The following is a 21,362-nucleotide window of genomic DNA, read 5'->3' as shown; positions in this document are numbered from 1 at the left end:
GCATGAGAGGGGCCAGGGATGCGGGTGGGAAAAAGGGCTCTCTCTGGGGTAGGTCAGTAAGTAGGTTGGTGGGGTGTTGGGGCTGTGCCAAGGAGAGGGAACCCCGGGGGGCCAAGCCTGCAGTGGGAGTAGAGGGAAGTTTCCCTGTGGGCTGCTCCTGGGAGCAACCAGAAGACCACCAGCATCCTCCCCTGGCTCCCTCCTCCCTTTACTCTTTTAGAAACTATTATGTAGAACTTCCCGTGTGCTAAATATGTATCTATCTCATTTAATGGTTGCTGTAACCTGATGGTGCGGGATCCTGCATTACAGACAAAATCAAAAGACAGGCAGGTTAAATAACCAGGCCCCGACCACATGGCTAATAGGGATTATTTTCCACGTAAGTTATATAATTTTTAATTTAAGGTTACATATGAGCATATAGACTTTATAAAAGAATAATGATTGAATTCTAAATATAAGCAAATCGATAGTTAAATTAATGTTGTGAATGTTGTGAACACTGAGCTTACTTTCATCTACACAAAAGAGAAGCACAGGCAGGGGACGTGAGGAAGGACGAATCAGATGAGTTGGGTGTATGAGATCACCTGCCCTTCTAGATCATGTGGGGATGGTTGGCCTGCAGGAAGGGAGGGTGAAGGAAACTAGGTGTTGGGGAGGATGGGTGGATAGGCATTTTCAACTCTGAGACTGAGGGCTCTGGTCCACATCTGACATGGCTCTAGTAAAGAATATATTTTTCTTGAGGATAATAAAACTTCATTTCCCAAGTTCATGGGGACAACCGAAATCCATAAATTGTAGGCTTGATACCCATTCCAATAGTTTCTTAAGGTCACGAGAGATATGGAAGTTAAGGTACCAGAAGAGAAAGGGAAAGAGCTAGAAGGGCTGGTGGATGCTGCAGGGTGTTCTGGTGCTCTAGATCTTGAGGCAGGTGCTACTGCTCTATGGATTGGATCTCAGCTGTGCAGCAAAACTGGTTTTATCAGATCACCCAGGGGTTCATGCCTGAGAAACTAGCTCACAATAACTAAACCTACAAGGGACTGATCAATAAATCACGATGCAATTAATTAACGTGTGTGGGAGGGATTATCTTTCTAGTATCTGAAACCTTTGATGTCATAACCCAGTACTCTCACTTCTTGGAACCAAGGTGCTGGAGTGAAAACTAAACCGAAGGTTTGAGTTGAAGCAAAGGCAGTTGGATGGTGTGGGCTCAACACACCTAGCCAGGCTCAACAAGGATGCCTCTGGGAAATCGACCCTCACTGCCCCCTTAGCCCCTGCTGCCAAAGTGCCGTCAGCTTGGCCACGGCAGTGATGGGCACTTGACCTAAGGGAAGCCAAGCCCCAGATAGCACAAAAGGATGAGCTTTTCAGAATAGCAAGCAATGAGAGAATGAGGGCTTGAGCAGTAGCTACAAAACTGAGACCTCAGGGTGTGAGTAGCCCTGATACACCTTGCAAACCAGAATTGTGGAGGGCAGGGGGCAGAAACGAAGTGGAGGAAGCCAGCTGGTGAGGAAGATGAAGGTGATGTGTGGAGAGAAGAGGGGAGCCAGAGAGTATGACAAGTGTCTCGGGAGGAAGGCAGGCCAAATGCAGACTCCGTTCCCACAAGATCTATTGTGCAGCCCCACAAAACAGCTTCCTCCTAAGGGAGTGTTAGGGACACTGTGCTTTGAGACCAAAAGAGCCTTCTTGAGAACATTTTATACACACTGGAGTAAAGCTGCCTCCTCCTCCTCCCCCCGCCTTTTTTTAAAAGTGAGCTCCATGCCTAGCGTGGAGCCCAATACAGAACTTGAACCCATGACCCTGAGATCAAGACCTGAGCTGAAATCAAGAGTCAGACGCCCAGCCCAGGGGCCCCAAGTAAAGGCTGATTCTTAATCCACCATCGGTTACACACAAATGACCACCAAACCCTATGATTACAATTACAAATTAGTTCACCAAGCAAATTCATAAGAATCTATACCTAGACTTATAATAAAGGAAACAGAGAATACCAAAGGCAAAGTGATCTTAAAAGCAGCCAGACGGAAAAGACAGATTAACTACAGAACAGACTGATGGCAAACCCACAACAGCAACCAAACTGCAAAGCCAGTGGGAGGTTTTCACATCGCTCTGCAAACACAATCCCCCAGTCTAGAGCAAAGTACTCCACTGGACTCCATGCCAGTCGATCGTGAGGGTGAAGTAAAGAAATGATCAAAACAGAGACTGAAATAACTCACCCCACGAACCCTCAGTCTTTACTGAGAATTACTACAGGTCACAGCTGAGGAAGAAGAGCAATGAAAGCAGAAGGGAAGTCTGGAGGGGGGAGGGAGAGGGGGAAGGAGAGCACAAGCCGTAAGATACTAAAAACTCCGGCAAAGCCAACCTGATAAAAACTGTAGCACTGGCTCAGAGGCAGACAAAAGACCAAGTGTAAACAGGTAAAGTGCGACCTCAGTATAGGACCAAGGGGGAATGACGATTCATGTTAAAAAAAAAAAAAAAAAAAGGATGGTGCGAAAATGATTGATTGCTCAGAGAGAAAAACAAATTAAATTCTTCCCTCACATTTTAGGCAAAAGTAAATTCCAAGTGGATGAAAGATCTGAATATAAAAGGTAAAACTTTAAATCTTTGTTGGGGAAAAAATCAGGAATACCGTTATATAAGGGTGCCTGGGTGGCTCAGTGGTTGAGTGTCTTACTTAGGCTCAAGTTGTATCCCAGAGTCCTGGGATCAAGTCCCACATCAGGCTCCCCTTGGGGAGCCTGCTTCTCCCTCTGCCTATGTCTCTGCCTCTCTCTCTCTCTCTGTCTCTCACAGAGAATAAATAAAAAAAATAAATAAAATCTTAAAGGAGGGATCCCTGGGTGGCGCAGCGGTTTAGCGCCTGCCTTTGGCCCAGGGCGCGATCCTGGAGACCCGGAATCGAATCCCACGTCGGGCTCCTGGTGCATGGAGCCTGCTTCTCCCTCTGCCTATGTCTCTGCCTCTCTCTCTCTCTCTCTCTGTGACTATCATAAATTTAAAAAAAAATAAAAAAAATCTTAAAGGAATACCATTATATAATATAGTAGGGAGAATTTCTTGAAATGGGCAACCCCCCCCCACCCCGCCCCGTCAACCTCAAAACCAACCACAAAGCATAAAGTAGTCTGTCTGGCTGTTAAATCTAAACTTTGGTGTGATAAAAGAGATCACATGCAAGGTTTTCACAGGCTAGAAAATAAGAGAAAACATTTGTAGCACATGCAACTGACAAAAGAATTCATCTAAGTCAACAATAATACAATGGCCTATTGGAGAGAGAGAAAGGATAGAAATTCACAGAGGAAAAGAACCAAATAGTTGTCAATATGGAACGATGGCCAACCGTAACAATCAGGGAATCCACCACTGAGGTGTCACTAGAGACCAATCAGACTGGAAAAATTAAAGTCTGTTAAAACCACGTGTTGGCAAAAATGAGGAAAAATAGGATTTCTTATTCGCCGCTGGTGGATATGTAAGTGATATGTCACATCAGAGAGCCATTCGGCAAGGCTTAATGAAGCTGAAGATGCTCACACCCTGTGGCTCGGTTCCGTGGTGTGTCCCCTGGAGAAACTCATATATGAGCCCCAGGAAACACAAAGGTGACTGTTGCCACCAGTAATCGTGCACAAGAACCACTCTAACTGTCCCTTAATAGCAGACTGTGGAAAAATTGCTTTATTCATATGGTGGTTAGCAGTTAAAATAAACAAACAGGATTTATAATGTAAAAATATGGATAAATCTGGGGGGGGAAACGGATGGAAAGTTGCAGAAGTACAGGAAGAGGCTCTGTATGTGGATTCATAAGTTTACAAGACAGGACAGGTGATTTACGGACACACGCTTAAGCAATAATGTAGGAAAACGTGAGAAAGAGTCACAACAGCTTCAGGTTACTCTGGAGTGGGCGGGAGAAAGAGAAAGGAGATGGGAGAAGGACATTTCAATTCTTTTTTTTTTTTTTTTTTTTTTTAAGGAGGAGGAGGGGCAGAGGGAGAGGAAGTCTTAGGCAGGCTCCATACCCAGCGCAGAGCCCCATGCAGGGCTCATTCTCACCACCTGAGCTGAAATCATGACCTGAGCTGAGATCAAGAGCAGGTGCTTAACCGACTGAGCCCCCCAGGGCACCCTGAACATTCTGATTCTTAAAAAAAAAAAAAAAAAAAAAAAAAGACGATGGGCATGAAGTCAATATAACACCTGTTTTAAACCTCCATGGTAAGGTGGGGAGAAAACGAATCCATGCCATGCTCTCATCAGCCTACGAATCAATCAGAGTTTCTCCTACGATGTTGCTGGGATGACATCACTTCTGACTGGACCTCAAGTCCGCTCCTTACGCCCACTCTCTCTGGAGGGGGGGGGGTGCGGGTGAAGACTCAGTACTCTGTCTGCTGGGAGTAGCAGGGAGAAGGTGTCATCCACCACCACCCCCCCAGCTGAAATGTGACCGTCTCAGGCAAGGCACCCACCGCCTCCCCGAGTTCATCATCCAGTGGTTTTCAAAATAACAACATGTAGTGATGAGATTCTGCACTTGACAAGGGCAGGGGCCGTGGCTCCCTGGTGCACAGTGGCTGGCACGTGTCAGGCAGCAATTCATGAAAGAATAACCCGAGAAACGTTTTTTTCTCTGGTCTGTGACTTAACCTGAAAGAACTAGAGAATTTCTTCAGTAAAGAGCTACAGGTCTTGAGGTCACACTAAGCCCTGAAGATCATTTAACTGTAAGGTTTAGCAAAGTTCATTGACTAATGCACCTAAAAATGAAATCTTTAAGTTATGAGTTAAGAAAATACAGTAAAGCAAACAAGAATGCATCCATTGATGAAATGAGAATATCCTCCTGGATTATCTATGCAGGAGACTGTGGGGCAGGCCCTCTGGTCAAGTAGGGTGAAAGATGACCATAAGGACCATCAGGGCTGGAACTTTCAGCTCATGGCTGCAATGAAAGGGGCCCTTGGTATCTGTAAGATTGATTCACAGTCATATTTCTTTAATTCTCTAGGTTTACTTCTGAGAATCTGGACTAAAGTTACCAAACCATAGAATTTCTGAACTGGGAGAGACTTCTAAAAATTAGCCAACACCCCCCCACCCCCCCCAAGAGAAGGTCGTCTTTCAAGACCTTAGTGGCAGAGGCAGAAGTTAAGTCTATACCCACAATGCTCCTTTCACTATCCCCAAACTGGTGGGACTTTGAGGTCTCAGCAATCTTGTTTAATCACAGCAATTCTCAAAGATTTGAGGCCAGAGCAGTCTGGTAGAAAAGAACAATATCCCTTGTCTTGCTTTTGCCACAATGGCATCTCTGTCTAAAAGAAAGTGCCTTTAGTGGTTTCTCAAATTAAGCAAAGTTAATTTTAAATTTACTTCGATTTAAGAGAGCCCTCAGCAGAGCTCATTTATGATACAACTTAGTGGGAGATATGATTAACACTTTTCTTTGGCTCGCTGCTACAACACATGTTTGTTTAACATGTTTGGTATATTTCAAGGGAATAAATTATATCTGTGAAATATTAAGGTCTGGATAATAACCAGTTTTGCTGTAATGGTGTTTTGCTATTTACTCCCTTTTCTGGGCAAAGAAAAATGTTTCAGAATCACAGATTTATGGAAATTCTACTTGGAAGGCATCTTGGAAATAGTGTAACTCACTTATCTTCTAGAGCAGAGCTGAGAGAATCATCAGTTCAAGAAGTCGGGCAAGTGGCATAAAGACCGCTCGCACACCAACGCTCCCTCTACTCAAGCTCTGCTGCACGGGGCGCTTCTAGATTTGTCTGCTCTGCATATAAATGATGAGAAAGTACTGATTTTTTTCTCTCCTTTTTAAAGCCCAGGTTTTGTGCAATATGAACTTTCGAAGTCATTCCCATGAGGTCCTGGGTTCATGCCCTGGCCAGTAAATTTGGAAGCTTTGTCCACGGTAGCAGAGTAAGTTAGGGCATGTTCTATTAGTTCAGGTACTGTCCTGTCCCTCACAGCCACCTATACTCAGAGATGGCAAAGGTATTTAGGATGAGAGTGATGAGCTAGGAGGGCAGTGGTAGCAATAGAGCCTCACCTATGAGGATCAGTACATTTGCCACCATGCCTGCCACTGCTGGCCTATGGGTGCTGTGTGGTGGTGTGACATCAGGGTGATGACACTGGGTGTCAGGACAGGCTGATACCTCAGAGTTAGGCTTTTGTTTCCCGTTCTTTTTTAATGGTGACAGCCCCCCTCTAATTGAGATCGGCTTTAGGAGAATTTGGAGGCTCACATTTTGAGGCTGACAATATAGAAGTTCTCTTTGATACCGTCGAGGCACCATGTTGCCATGATGATGAGTACAAGGATGGATAAGCAAACTGAGGTATCCAGAAGTCCTGAGATGGCAAAAACCGGAACACTGGCACACTGAGCCTGCTTATGGGTTGCATTATGGGGTTTATTTAAATCACAGTCCTGCAGCACCATTATTAACATCTTAAAGATGATTACTCTCTGGTATGAATGAAAGCACGACATGCTACTCCTTCCATGATGCATACGGGGGACACTGCTGTGACACTGAACAGAAGTCAGAGCTCTCAGGGCCTCCATCATACAGGGCAGGTTTGATATTCGGGATCACCTTGATGCTTCTCACTCACAGGATTTCTACCAGCCCCGATTGCTGTGCACCACTTGATTTGTTTGTTGGCATTGTTTCTTCTCATCTTCAGACTTACATTCTGCCTCCACTGAGTTGTCACAGGGAAGCTGTGTAGTTATCCTGTTATTCATGCCCTGTGTGCATCCAATGTAGTGGGGCTGTGTTTGCATTTTTAAGAAACCACCTTTTTCAGTGAAGATACACTGACCACATCGTTCCTTCCATCCTTCTTTCCTCCCTTCCTGTATTTATTCATCATTGATTATGTGAGTGGCACCGTGTCACATGCTGAGGAACAGGCAAAGCAAATCTAGGAGTGATCTCTGGCCCACAGGGGCTTGTGGTCTTGCTGAGAAGACAAGATGTCCAAATGTAAATAGGATGGTCACATACCCTGATTTATCCGGGACGGTTCAAAGTGCCTGTTTTCCCGGTGAAATGGTTAAGACCACTATCTTCACTCTACTAAGTGTCATGGTTTGGGAAATAACTGATATTGTCATCTTCCACATAAACCATGAGTAGCAAAGCAAAGGGTTAAGGTAAACTACACAAAGGTAATGTGTGCTACAGGAATGCAGAGAAAGGAGAAATCCGTGTAGGCTGGGACATGGAAAGGAGAAATCCGTGTAGGCTGGGACACTGGGGAAAGTCCCCTTGTAGAGGCCATGAGACATGGGCTCAGCCATGAAGGGTTAGATTTGTTTAGAGAGAGAGGGAAGAGCATTGTAGCCCTGGGATATAGCGTGACTCAAAGTCCACAATGAGAATGTGATGCCCGAGGAATAGTGTCCACAGTGGGCTGGTTCACCTGGAAGGAACACTGGGACAGGTAGTTGCAAGGAGAGAGATTCCAGTAAGGTAGAGTCTGGAAGAGCCAGAGTTTGGACTTGATGTAACGGGCAGAGACCAGTTAGGTAGGGGAAATGTCAGGAAGTTTTATAAGGAAGTGTTATTTGGCCACATGCTAATACAGCAGGAACTCGAGTGGGAAATGCAGGGGAGGGAGGATATTTAGAGATTTTCCAGACCAGCAAGGACAAAGTGATGCCCAGCTGGATTAGGATGCTGTCACAGAAGCTAGAGACCAGTGACGAGGGAGCAGGGACCAAAGAACTGACAAGGCTGGGTTAGCAGGCAGGATTAGGGGCAAAGGCAAAAAGGCGCTAATGAAAATTCTGAGCTTTCAAACGTAAGAAACAGAATGTTGATGCCTCTACCAACAGTGTGGTTGTGAGGGGGTGTTATGTCCGAAGCCCCAGGCCACCATTCAGGGTGTGTACTGTGGGTGTAAGAAGGACACACTTGACTCTTTCAAAAGAGGCCAGGCCCAGGCCCTGCAATGAAGCTGGAATGTTCTGCATATCTTAGCTCTCACTGTCAATGATCTCATTTGCTCCTGGCTTCTGTGCACATTTCTCATTAGGGTTGGCCCCCACTTAGTTGCACATGGCTAAGCTGATGGTACGGGTGGTGATGAAGAAGAGGTGTGGGAGGGGTCTGCTTAAAATAACGACCACTGGATTTGTTCTATGATCAAAGGTACATGGTTGATGAGAGGAGGCGAAGGTTCAGAGAAACACCAGGAGCTGACCATGGAGAGGCATCAAAACCTAAGAGCCAGATGCGAGAAAGAAGAACACGGAAACAGTCAGTATAACGGGAGACGTGAGCATCAGGAGCAGCCTGTGGGAAGACAGGACTAGTTTCCAGAGGCAGCCTCTCTTCTAAGAGTGCTTTTAACAGGATAGATGCATGCTTGCTTTTAGACAAAGATGTCTTGAAGGCAGCCAAAATCGATGACCGCTTTCAGTTCAATTTTAAATGAAGGTCTATGGATTTTCAAGGGGTTTCCTTAATGGAAGCTGACATACACTCTTAGTTTTTTTGTGTGGGCTTACCATCAGTCCATAGTACTACAGGGACGAGAAGTATTCCATGATCATCTGCATGCGCGCCTTTAGGGCAGAAATTCAAGCGAGCATCAATTCCTGAGTCTCTCAGATTTTTGGGGCATAGCTTGTATGCAATAGTAACTGTTGATGGAACGGAATCAGAACATTTGTCAGATTACTGGTGCCCACGATAGGCCCAGGAGAAAAGGTACAAGGAATGTATTTGACCAACTGTTTACTTCTTATACAATTCTGCTCCCCTACAATGGGAAAGAACAGGGGTGGGGCATTATTGCCTTATGATGCTGGTGAGCACCTTGGATCAGCCACATTACTGGGGGAGCCACACAAGAAAGGTGATGGGTAATGCAGAAGACACCGCTATTTCCAGGGCCATGGCTGGCCTGTACGGTGCCATGGTGCAAACCAGGAAGGCACCCCTTCCTCAGGACAATTTCCTTGCGTCTGCCAGAACACTGTCATAATAAATATACAAGTTGACAACATCAACAACGGGAAGGGTGCCCGTAACATTGTGCAATGCACAGTCACGCTGGAGTGGCCTGTTTGTGCTACAGAAACTTCTCTCTTTTGACAGGAGGCTGTTTTTTTCAACTCTAGCAGTGGTATTAAAATGCAGGCTTTGTAAGAATTCAGTGACTGGGAGTTAGAGTTGAATCCTCGAGAGTTAGCCCACAACCGGCTCCTGCCCATTATGTGAGAGGCTGAATTAAAGAGCCATGAGAAGCCACAACCTTCTTAACAAATCTCCCCACACTTCCACTTGCTCCTTATGTAGCAGGCAGATGGATCTTTAATTTGGAGGAAGGCGAGATTCCTTTTCTGAGCTTATGGAAGACCAGTGACAAAGCAGAGACAGGCTTCTGACTTGCTGTGGCCCAAACACCCCAAATTCTGATTCATCAGGTCTGGGATGAGGCCTTCGGAGGCTCAGGAAGAAAATTCAAGCAGCACAGCTCTGGCCAAAAACCCCTGGGGTATATTTCCCGGCACCTATATTCACAGGAATTTAAATAGTTTAAGGTAAACAGGTTGGTGAGGACTCAAGGCCCATCAACTTAGAGCAGACTTAAAACAGCTCTGGGGGCAAAAGGCTTTCACCCAATGTTTTGTTTAATGTAAGCTGCATTAAACTTATCCTGTGGTTAACCTTTTCCACCATTTTTCTTTGATATACTTCTCATTCTTCAAAGTCTAGTTCAGAGTCAGGGCTGTACATCCTCTGTGCTTTCTCCCTCTATTCACAAGTGGGTGCTTTGACATGTGTTTTGTCCTGTCCTGGAGTATGGTTCTGTGCTATGGCTCATTGTTTCCATGTCTGAAGCTCCACTGCACTGTACGTTCCTTAAGGTCAGAGGCCTTGCCTTCCTCCTCTGTAAGTCACTGGTTCCTGGCTCCCAGTGGGTGGGCACTAACATTGGTGGTATTCACAGAAATGTCATGCCTGTTGATGACTTCTGTGTTTGTGAGGACAATGGTAGTGTGAAGGTTTTGGGGTTCTCATGATTTCTTCAGTACTGGAGAAGCAGCATGGACCATGTCTTTGGTGTCAAAGTTGGCTACAAGTGTTCCAAACCTGCAATTGAGGAGACTGGCTGCCAGCTTGCCAAGAATGGGGACCATGCTTTCTTCAAGCCTTTAGTGAGAAGGCCATATGGAAAACTCTACAGCATTTGTTTAGTGATCCAGATGTGAGAGTCGTGCTGAGGTCTGGAAGAGCCTTTCTGCCACTTTGGTAAACTAGGCAGTTATTTCAGGGATGTCTTGGGGAGGCATGGCAGGCTTGTATAAAACCAGGAACCTTGCATAATACAACAGATACAAGTAACTTTAAGTTCAAGAGGTGCAAAGGAGAGAGCCTTCGACACATGCTATCTTCTCATTTGTTGCAGGAGAGAAGTAGGGCAGCCTTCAGAGAAAGGGCTGTTCTTAAGGAACAGAGGAATGAGAGTTTCACAGGAGGGCTGTTGTATGTTAGAATCAGCCATCAGCAGCAGGAACTTGATGGCATGCATGGTTTCTCCAAAGGTGGTGTGAAACCACCTGTGTCAGGGTCCAAAATCAGATTTCTGGGACTACCCTATGCCTACTGAATCAGCTTCTGAGGATGGGACCCGGATATCTGAATTTTGAACCAATATCCCAGGTAATCCTGACATGAAACTGAAATATGGGACTCACTATGGAAAGGGTTGAACATACCAGGTTTTACACATAGACTGGCCAAGTTTCAGTATCACTTATCTGTCACTGGGCCTTCATAAAAAGTGAGAAAATACAAACAACACAACTACATGAGAGTTCCCGAGCCGAGAGACAGCTATGTATGTGAAGTAATTATAGAGTTGTTACATATTATTTTGCTGTTATATATTATGCAGTTTATCCTGTTTTAAGCTGATCTGTTATGTAAAAATATGAACAGAAAAATTAACAAATGATTATGCATCTTCCAAAAGGATTCTTGAATTAAAGCATTCATCAATTGGTTTCAATTGCCAAACAGTTCAGCTAGAATTTAATTTACAGACAGTTTCGTAAAATTACTTACATGCAGTGTGACTTCCAAGCTCTGTGTACTGGAGAGTCTCAGAAGTGTCTCTTTTCCTTAGGGAAGGGATGGCACTTCAGTTCTCCTCCCTAGCATGATGGGACCAATTATCACTAGCTTTAAGGGAAGACCTGCCCTTGAAGCTGCTGAGTAAACTGAGGTATAGCTGCTGCCTTTTATCCAGAAATTCTCTTTGAATATGCTTTGCATACACAGTAACCAACTGGTCGTTTTAAGTAATTTGTATAGCCACCTTCCTACTGGAATTCATAAAAAATCCAAAAATGCTAAATTTTAAGATTGAAATTTAAGGTTGGGTTATCTCTCTTCTTTCCTTTCAGATATCCCTCTCAGAAGGAAAGAATTGTGCTAGATAGTGGCTTGGGAGCCATACAGACCTGGAACCAAATCCTGGCTCTACCAGCTACTACATATTTATCCTTAAGTTACTTAATTTCTCAGAGCTTCGGTTTTTTCTCCTGTAAATGAAGGTATCACCGACTCTGTGAGGGTGTTCAAACCCAAGCTCCTGGTCCGTCCTTGATCTTACGGAGAGTTCTTAGGATCCACAAAAGTGGCCATCAAAAAATAAATACTAAATTGGAGGTATATCCCATCCCAACCATACTAATTTATGTCTCTGTGAGATCAAATAAAAAATAGTCTGATGTGCAATAAAAATGCAAAATAAAGGTATTCTGAAAGAACTCGTATAGACCCTACAAGTCCCCAGAGTTGTCGGGATAAAATGCAAGGTTTTTGGTGGCCAGCTCGGCAGAGCCTCTGAGATGGTGATGCTGACCATAGGTGGGCTTTCTAGTCTTGTGAGAGGCATATTAAGTTTCTGGAGGACCACCAACCAAGGAGTGTTCCCTCACGGGGAGGCTGTGATCCCCTGCAGGTGGGAACTGCTCTCCAGGGGAGTCACAGTTTGGGTTTATGTGTGTGTTTGTGTGTTGCACAGAGTCTACTGAGAGCAGTTGACTGGTCTTTCATTTGACAGGTGTACGCAATTTCCTTTGAAAGCAAGAAGACTTGAGAATCTAGTACAGTTTGATAGTAATAAAACTTTCTCAATTAATCATCATGAAGCTGAATTTAAAGCCATAATCCAGGTTCTAAAAATTGTTTTATAGCAACTATATTTCCTGAAGAGCATCACTGGAGATCCGAGGAGTACAACAATATTTAGACAACTCTCACTGAGGCAAACTGTACTGTCTCCTGGCATATGATATCTAGATTTAGCTGGTCTCCAGCAGGTATAGCATGAAGCGAGGAGAGTGTACCTGGGTACTGACCTCCATTCTATGTTCTGGCCATGAAATCAATTCTGAATTAAATCCAAGATACTAAACTATCCTCAGCACTGGAATCTAAGGCTCTACTTAATAAGATTATAAGTTGCTTCTTTCCAGCATTAAACTAAAGTGCTCAGGTGACTGTTTCTAATTAAAGATCCTTTCATCATCAATACTTTGTCCTATTTATAAATGAATTTTTAATGAATTACCACTAAGTGTTAACCACCATAAAACAGAAGAAAATATGTGAAAAGTGTGATCTTTACAAAGAGACTTATGTTTTAGTTTCAAGATACTGTCATGGGGAATATTAATTATCACTACAAAGAACCTTGTTAATAATCCCCCAATAAACTCCTCTTCAGCCCACCTCTGTTCTTACTTATAAGCATTTTTTAGATTTTTGTTCATCTTTTCCCGCCACTGCTGTTTTACCCAACCTAATCACTTCACTTGAAACAGAATGCAAAAAAAAAAAAAAAAAAAAAAAGGAACAGAACGCAGCCCTTAGTGTTATTTTTAGTTCTAATGTTTTATAAAATCGACCAGTCTTTGTATATTCCTAGGTTGTAGAACTTTTGAAATGAATACGGTACTGATGCATTAAAGGATAGAGAAGAAAGACAGTATTTAAGATTTGTGAAATCTTGTCAAAATATGTGGCAGATACCAATAGTGACATGAGTAGCTCTGCCTCCATTATGTACAAAGAAACCATTTTATTTTTTCCCAGATCACTCCAATTCAAAAGACTTGGGTTAGGGAAGCAAACTTCCCTTTCTATCTCTACCAATAAATAGCAAGAAAAACTGGGGAGAGTTATATTATAAGACCTTCAATTACGAACTACTTTCAAGAACCACTTTCTATTATAATACGTGGGTTAATGAAAGTATGGTTATATATGTAAAGGAAAAAAGTATTAGGAAATTGAGAGAGTTGTAACCAAATTTATACTGAATTTTGGTCCCCCCCCTCTTTTTTTTCTCTCATTGATATTTTATTAACTGGTAAATATTTACAACATTTTGATGTCAATTATTTCAAACTGGTTGGGAGAAGATATAAGGGTGGGTATTTAGTTCTTGTCAACTACTAAAGGCCAAAGTCAAGATAAAAAAGAAAAACCCATGTCTGTTCACTCACCCAACATGTATTGATGGAAACTCTACTATATGTAAAGCTCTTAGTGAAGCACAAAAAGAAGTAAAAAAATATTTAACACAGAGCTTGTCTTCGGGGTGCTTATGAGAAATTATCAGAATAAATCAGGTAAAAATATTGGCTGACCATTACAAACAGCATATCCTTCTAAGAATGATAAATCTGATATCATTGTCATACTTTGAATAAAGATTTTAGGGGGAAAATATTGTAGGAATTATGGAGGCCTTTCAGCTTTCTATATATTCCTACGGTCTGGATTTTTTATAAGCGTATACTATTTTTATAATTAGGGGAAAAAATCTAGACCAAAGTATAAACATTTATGAGTAAATACTACAAGGAAATAAGTGAATATATGATATTTGTTGACTTAAGTTGGTGCTTATGGTTGGGTTTCTATCTGTTTTAAAGTGTTTTGTTGTTTTAATAGAATTTCAATGCCAGACATAATTCAACAATAAAGGAAGTGTATGGAAAATTTAAGTTCTTTGATTTGAATAATCTGTATTGTGTATTAGGAGTGGAAGCCTCGTTAACCATTTTTATTTCTAGCTAAAGAGTAGGGCTGTGAAGAAAATAAAGGCATATTCTCTAATTCTCTGTGTAATATACTTTTTCAAACTATCGTAGGATGTCCAGTCTCAACTGAAAATGGAAGAATAAACTCCTATCACTCTACTTGTAATGATATATTTCATTATCATCTATTATTAGGGTAACTCCTCTCCTATCATTAAAATGGAACATGGTCATTTACGGTTCCCTGATTTCCAAATACTTTCATACTGTTAATACATTGTCCTGGAAAAAAAAAAGGAAATTAAAATAATTTCTGACTACATTTCAATGTGTCTAAGAGCCTCATCATGAAAAGCATCATCAGCTTTGACCTTCATGTTTCCAGAAGGCTCCAGCTACATCAAATTGCAATGGGACCCTTCTTGACTTCACTTGGTCTCACTTACATCACTGACCATTTTTCAAATTCAGTAATCTTGTTTTTACTGTCACTTCAGGCTGAATCATTCTTTTCAGAAATGACACAGATTGTGGTATCTCTGCAGCTTTTCTTATTTAATACAACTCAACTGTCACCTTAAGTGAAAAAATTCTGTTGGAGAATGAAAAATCTTCTGTTAGTGAAGGCTTAGATCCTTCTGGCCACGAACAAAGGGTGTTTGGTACTTGCTAACGTCATTTAAAAATCACGTTATTTTGTAAAGTTAATCGCGGGTTTTTCCAAGTATTCTTTAAGCACTATTAAATTCATTTATGCATTTTGCAAGCTAATGGGGAGCAGGAGTGGGGAGGGAAGGCTCTCCATGTCTAGTCCCAGGCCACAACCCCAGCCAGGCAGGAACGAGGCAGTGAAGAACATTCTTATCGGCAATTTTAGTGTAAATTAAGGCCTGATCTCAAATTCCATTTTCATGGTAGTTGTGTTTACATTGGAGAATTCATTTACGTTCTTTTTGAAAATAACATTTAAGTACTTCTATTACCCGAAATTACATTTGTCAGAGTCCTACGTAGGGACGTTTTAAAGTTAACAAATAGGTCTAGGATGTGTAACTGGATATAAATGAACTCATATATGCATATGTGGCTTTTTTAATGGAGCTCAGGTATGTGTTCACAGTGCTAAGTGGGAGAGACTCACGGTTTTCTTTCCAGGTGACTGGCGTGACTCCATACACAAAACCAGAGGGAGCAGAGTAGGCCCGGAATAGGTGGACATGCGCAGGGCGTGGCTTCACAGTGGGCTCATTGACAATTAAAATGTCTTTAGAAGCCAGGACCTAGGTAAAGCAGCTTCCGAACTTTGGAGAGGACTGTTTTCTTTTATTTTCCAAAAAGTATCCTAGCTTTATTCTTATTTATAACTAAAAACTGAAGTCAAAGTTGTTTTGATGAAGTTCTTAGAAATTACTGAGAGAGAAGGATACTTTCATCTTAAGAGACAATTAAGAAAAAACTTTTTGGTTCTGCAGCAAGACAAACTGGCTCTGAAATCATGATTTTAACAAGTCAACATCACCTTAAAATACCAAATCCTAGTGATATTTGGGGTGCTGAGTCGCAGAGCTCATATACCCCAAAGCCACACCAGTTGGGTAAACTGCCAGGGGCAAATTAAATTAGCCTCTGGTTAGCTGACTGCAGTTTCAGCTGTATCTTTACAAAATGAAGGCAAAGCTCAACAAAGAACCCATAAAATGAAATGATGCAGACCAACCTTTTATTGCACCCACAATATTTTGGTCTAGTCCTTTCCGGTTGTCATTGAGTCCTCTTTTCCTCTTCCCATTGGGTAAGGAGTTAGCCAAAGTCTTGTCATCAAAAAATGCACACACCAGCTTTCTAAACAGAAGGCTTCCTGAGCGAGTGTAGTTTGACAATATAGAGTCCAGCTGTGATTTAGGCATGAACACATCAAAGCCTTCAGCAAGTTGCACTTCTGGCTACCAAAAGAACATAAATATTTCATTAAAAGCAACATTTGAAGCATTTGACTTTGGGCATATGCACAACAAAAAAACCATCACTAGCTACTGAAGTGTCTATATACTACGAACAATGTGGTTTTGGTTCTGTGTGCTAGTATATGCAATTTATAAAACCAGTGACTAGTTGTTACTCACAAAATAAGATGCTCTAATTCTAGCATTAAGTCTCTTTGAAAGCAACAGAGAAGAGTACCCTGAAAATACATTCTTGTCTTCAGAAACAGTCAAGAGAAGACAGATCATCACAAACTCATATAACTGTAGAGCTACAGGGGACTTGAGAGATTTCTGGGTGAAATACCCTTATTTTTTTAAATGAAGGAACTAAGGTCCAAAGAGATCATAACAAGATGACAAAAATAATCTGAATGTACTCAGTGCATTACGCTTTACTTTCTCCTACATTAAATAATTTCATTTCATTTGCCTAAGCACGCAAATATGGGGCTACCCAGAGGCCTATGCTCTTTTTTTTTTTTAAAGTCTTTTTTTTTTTTAATTTTTTTTTTCATTTATTTATGATAGTCATACAGAGAGAGAGAGAGAGAGAGGCAGAGACATAGGCAGAGGGAGAAGCAGGCTCCATGCACCGGGAGCCTGACGTGGGATTCGATCCCAGGTCTCCAGGATCGCGCCCTGGGCCAAAGGCAGGCGCTAAACCGCTGCGCCACCCAGGGATCCCGCCTATGCTCTTTTTACTCTGCCAGTGTTTTTCAGTGGTGGGACTATATTTTTCTCCAGTGAAAACTTATGTAAACAAATACATAAAGTAAACAACAACGATGAGCAGGTGCCCCTGGCAGTTTCATTCTGCCTCTCACCCCTACTACTTTTGGAAGAAGAATCTGAAGCCATGTCCCAGACCACCACTGAAAAATCTACATACCAGTCACGCTGCTTCCCTGTCACGGATTTTCTGACTAGGATGCTGGAACAGAAGACCTATTAGGTGTCTTTCAATTCAGACTCTTAGTAGTAGGATATAAACTCAGATGGTAATAATTACTCTGTCAGCACTCCATGGATGCTTACAGCTTGTCTTTTCATCTGGCAACCTAATGAATACTTGGATTTTCAAAACTTTTGCAAACGCCTTCCTTCCCATGGAGGTGGCCACACACCCTGTCACTGGTATTTATGTGACATCCTTATATGGCTGCATTTATTATACTGTGTAATTATGTATTAGATTGTGGCCCTTCCTGACACCCACAACTCAGACTTTGTGTCTCTTGGGCCTGGCACATAGTAAGTACTCAATAAATTCTTGAGTAGCTAAAAGTTCATTAGTCATAATCTAAACTACTAAGTCATTTACTGTTGATTATAACATGATAACTCTGCAGGAGTATTTTTTTTAAATTTTTATTTAGTTTTTTAAAAAGATTTTATTTATTCATGAGAGACACACAGAATACAGAGAGAGTAAGGGACATAGGCAGAGGGAGAAGCAGACTCCCCACAGGGAGCCTGATGCAGGACTCAATCCCAGAACCCCAGGATCACAACCTGAGACACAGGCAGATGCTCAACCACTGAGCAACCCAGGTGCCCCTAAAAGAGTAACTTTAATGAAGAAATGCAATTGGTAAACTTTTTTTTTATTGGTAAACTTTCATAAGGAAAAAAGAAGAAAATCTCACATAAGTAAGATGTCTTATAACAGCTTATTCTTAGATAATCATACTTATCACTTTGCAAACCTGGTACGACTTTAGATTTTTAGAACCCTATTAGAAACAAGAGGATGTGCGATTAGGTTTTCTTCTGGAGAAGAGGAATTACTACTTTTGTTTGTCCTGGTGTTTCTCAAAATGCCTAGCACACTATGGTCAGAGGAAAGAGGGCATAAATGATTCAGATGATGTGGGCAGTTTGGGAGCTGCACTTCCCAAAAGCAATTCTCAACTGGATTATCCACAAAGTCATCTCATGTCTCTGCTTCACTTTTCCTTTCAGCTTTTGGTCCCTGGATACTTGGCAAGTATCACTACACTAACAGAGTGCTGTCAGACTCGTTGCTGAGTTTTGGGTCCTGCTGCTGGTAAAGGGTGTGTAGGGGCATTGCTGGGAGCTGGGGACTGTACCCCCGACTCCTGGAACAGAAGCTGGCTCACACTGAGTGCTCAGTGCATGTTTGCTGAATGAGTTAATGTGGAAATATTAGACTGAGTGAATTTTATCAACATCATCTAAGATGAAGTTTTATTCATAACCAGAATTTTGCTGTGCCTATCTATGGCTGCATTTAGACCTTATTCTAAATGAACTGATCCCAGATTTTAGCTTAGTGTTCCTATACCATTTTTAATTTTTATTTCACTATTTATTTATTATTTAAATGCAATTTGCTAACACATAGTGTAGCACCCAGTACTCATCATGTTCTTATATCATTTGAAAGCCATTAAAAAAGGATTCCCAATTTACAGAAGCAGCTGCTTGTAGGTCTATGAAGGGCTCAGATGATATAGAAGCCCTTCAATTTTCAGGAGTCAAGAGGGGAAGACACCGACTGATCTCATTCATAGATCTCTGTTGAATTCTGATACCATCAAACAGGTGCTTAAGACTCAGCCACCTGACCTGAGATTCCCAGAACTTGCCTTTGGACTTACCCTACAGGGCTTGACCCTGGTTTGAGGAATACTGACCTCCTCTAGGTACTAGGCAAAAATGAGCCACCCCTTTCTTCACATACTCAGTCTTTTCTATGAACTGTGTTTCTAGCACTTTCCATGCTGCATTTATTTGGTTGAGAGTTTGTGTTTCTCATGAGAACATGCGCTCTTTTGTATTCAGAGTGCCAAATGCCCCATCATTGCCCAATAGATATTTGTCAGAATAAACAAAACACTATGTAAGAATTCATTTAAAATTCATTCATTCAAAAATAATATTGATTTAGAGACCTTTTAGCCCAATATGAAGGAAGTGTGCTTGAAAGCCTGCCAGGCCATGGTTCAGCGTACCAGACTTTTTGGGGCAGCACTTGTGCTAACTCAAGGAGCAGACTGCTTGGAGAACCTGACTTGGTCAAGACATATTTATTGTGTGTGTAACTCCACGTGCAAGGAGTTTTAAGTCAGGCTCACTAGATGAGATACATACACAAATATTACATAAAGTACAAAGTGATAAATGAGATGTGCTGGACGCAGAGCAGCATCTGGTGGGTGAGGGGGTGAGTGGGGCCGGGGAGGGGCAGGATAGTATTTTAGGAGGGCTGTCTGGCAGGGCTGAGGACACAGAGGCAGTTGCTGCTTCTAGAGCTTGCTGCCATTTCTGAAACTAAATATCTGGAGTTTTCCATGGAGCAAGGAGACTCCCCCTGGGATCATATGGTCTCTTGATTTCTGAGACACTATCCTACTGCAGAAGCTGTCAGTGTTTCCCAGTCCACTACCTGCTGATGGACAGATCTTGTTATTTGGAAGTGTTCTTACCAGATCAAGGAACGTGAACTCACTCAGTTATGAGCCTGAAGTCAGTTTTATTACTTGAGGTAGTAGCGGCAGCCAGGAGAGCAAGGGTGACTCATCTTTGCCTCCTTCCTGATCTTGAGGTCCTGTTAGGCAGATTTCTCAGCTCTTGTAAAGGGGCACTAATGCTGTGTCTACAAGGGACCCCAAAGCAACAAACCAATTCCTTAAAAAAATGGTGTTGCTTTATTTTCTGAGACATGAAGAAAACTAATCTCAAATTTTTATTATGAAACCTTCTGATATCCTCTATTTTAGAGAGAAAATTGCAGTGTACTGTTATGTAGTGAGCACATATATTTAAAAATAGGTTAAAACTTCAATTGTACCATTGAATCTCTTCCTTCTGTTTACTGGTGCTGGTTTATTTTTTATTTTATTTTATTTTATTTTATTTTATTATTTATTTTATTTATTTTATTTTATTTTATTTTATTTTATTTTATTTTATTTTATTTATTTTTTCTGGTGCTGGTTTAAATGAGATCTCTGCTTACTAAGGATGCCTGTGACAGAAACAACACTATTTCAAATGAGTATCATTTTACAAACAAGACTTTCTTTGACGGCATCACTGTCTGATATTTAAGCAAAGACAGATCGCTAATACACTGACAGGTTCTATTGTTTACTGAGGGGTTACGATCTTTAAAGGATGACAAAATGTGGGGCGGAATTTACGACACTTAGAGTCATCATCTTAAGAGTTAAGAGTCTGAATTAGCTTTACAAATTTGGATTTTCATGATGTCTTGCCCATTTTTTTAAAAAGATTTATTTATTTATTTATCAGAGAGAGAGAGAGAGAGAGAGAGAGAGGCAGAGACACAGGAGGAGGGAGAAGCAGGCTCCATGCCAGGAGCCTGACGTGGGACTTGATCCCGGGACTCCAGGATTGCATCCTGGGCCAAAGGCAGGCGCTAAACCGCTGAGCCACCCAGGGATCCCTCTGTCTTGCCCATTTTTGGTACTGCAGCTACTCAGCACCAGTGTGTATCAAATGTTGAATTTTCCTTATCCAGGGGTGTCACGTCTCACACCCAGTGAAGTTCTGGAGGCAAAAATCACGTGTAGTCATAATGACCCTTGAAAGTGTTTACGGACCCAGCCCTATGGACAGTAACTCTCCTGCTTCTCTTTGCACTTCAGCTGAGGCCTTCCTTTGCTTAAGGTCAAGATCTAGTTCGCGTGGGGGAATCCTTTAACCAGGTAAATTAAAAGATTTCCCCTTCAGTCCCTATGAGTGAGCGTATCATTTGATTCCCCTGTATGAAGTAAAATATGTAAAGCAATTTTATTTTATTTTATTTTATTTTATTTTATTTTATTTTATTTTATTTATTTATTTATTTATTTTTTGTAAAGCAATTTTAAAGAGATCATATCAAACACAGAGGAAACAATTCTGATAGAGGCTATTTTCCATAAGGTGTTAATCAATGCCAAATTATAGTAAAACATGCAAATAGCTAAATGTGGTCACTGGTTAAAAGAGTAAAAAGAATTGCATGAATATTCATATTGGACATTAACCTCAGATTTTCAATCACAAATTAATAAATTACACACAATAGTTGGTATACTCCAGTGGCTAGCTAGTTAAGTTTCAGACTGGCTCAAGAAAAAAAAAAAAAACAAAAAACCCATGGATGAAGAGGCAGGATTCTGTGGCCTAAAACTCCCTGATGTGGGACTGAAAACACATAACAGAATTTTTATTTTATTTTATTTTAT

General features: G+C 41.7%; 1 protein-coding gene across 18 annotated transcripts in view; it reads right to left on the bottom strand.

Moving 5' to 3' along the window:
* BEND7 (BEN domain containing 7) overlaps nt 1-21,362 on the bottom strand; it is an 81,242-nt gene that overhangs the window by 19,643 nt on the left and 40,237 nt on the right. For 12 of the 18 annotated variants that reach the window (XM_049100565.1, XM_049100566.1, XM_049100540.1 and 9 more), the window contains 2 exons: nt 15,876-16,101; nt 8,603-8,737 (listed from right to left, as the gene is read on the bottom strand). In XM_049100565.1, coding sequence (XP_048956522.1) covers nt 8,603-8,737; nt 15,876-16,101 — 361 coding nt within the window. The remainder of the gene's footprint in view (nt 1-8,602; nt 8,738-15,875; nt 16,102-21,362) is intronic. The other 6 variants (XM_035713674.2, XM_035713675.2, XM_035713676.2 and 3 more) reach the window with 1 other exon arrangement.

The sequence above is a fragment of the Canis lupus genome, chromosome 2 (assembly GCF_003254725.2).
Source record: "Canis lupus dingo isolate Sandy chromosome 2, ASM325472v2, whole genome shotgun sequence".
In the NCBI taxonomy this organism is placed as follows: Eukaryota; Metazoa; Chordata; class Mammalia; order Carnivora; family Canidae; genus Canis; species Canis lupus.
Note: the sequence above shows the minus strand (reverse complement) of the source record. Positions and strands in the feature narration are given on the sequence as shown.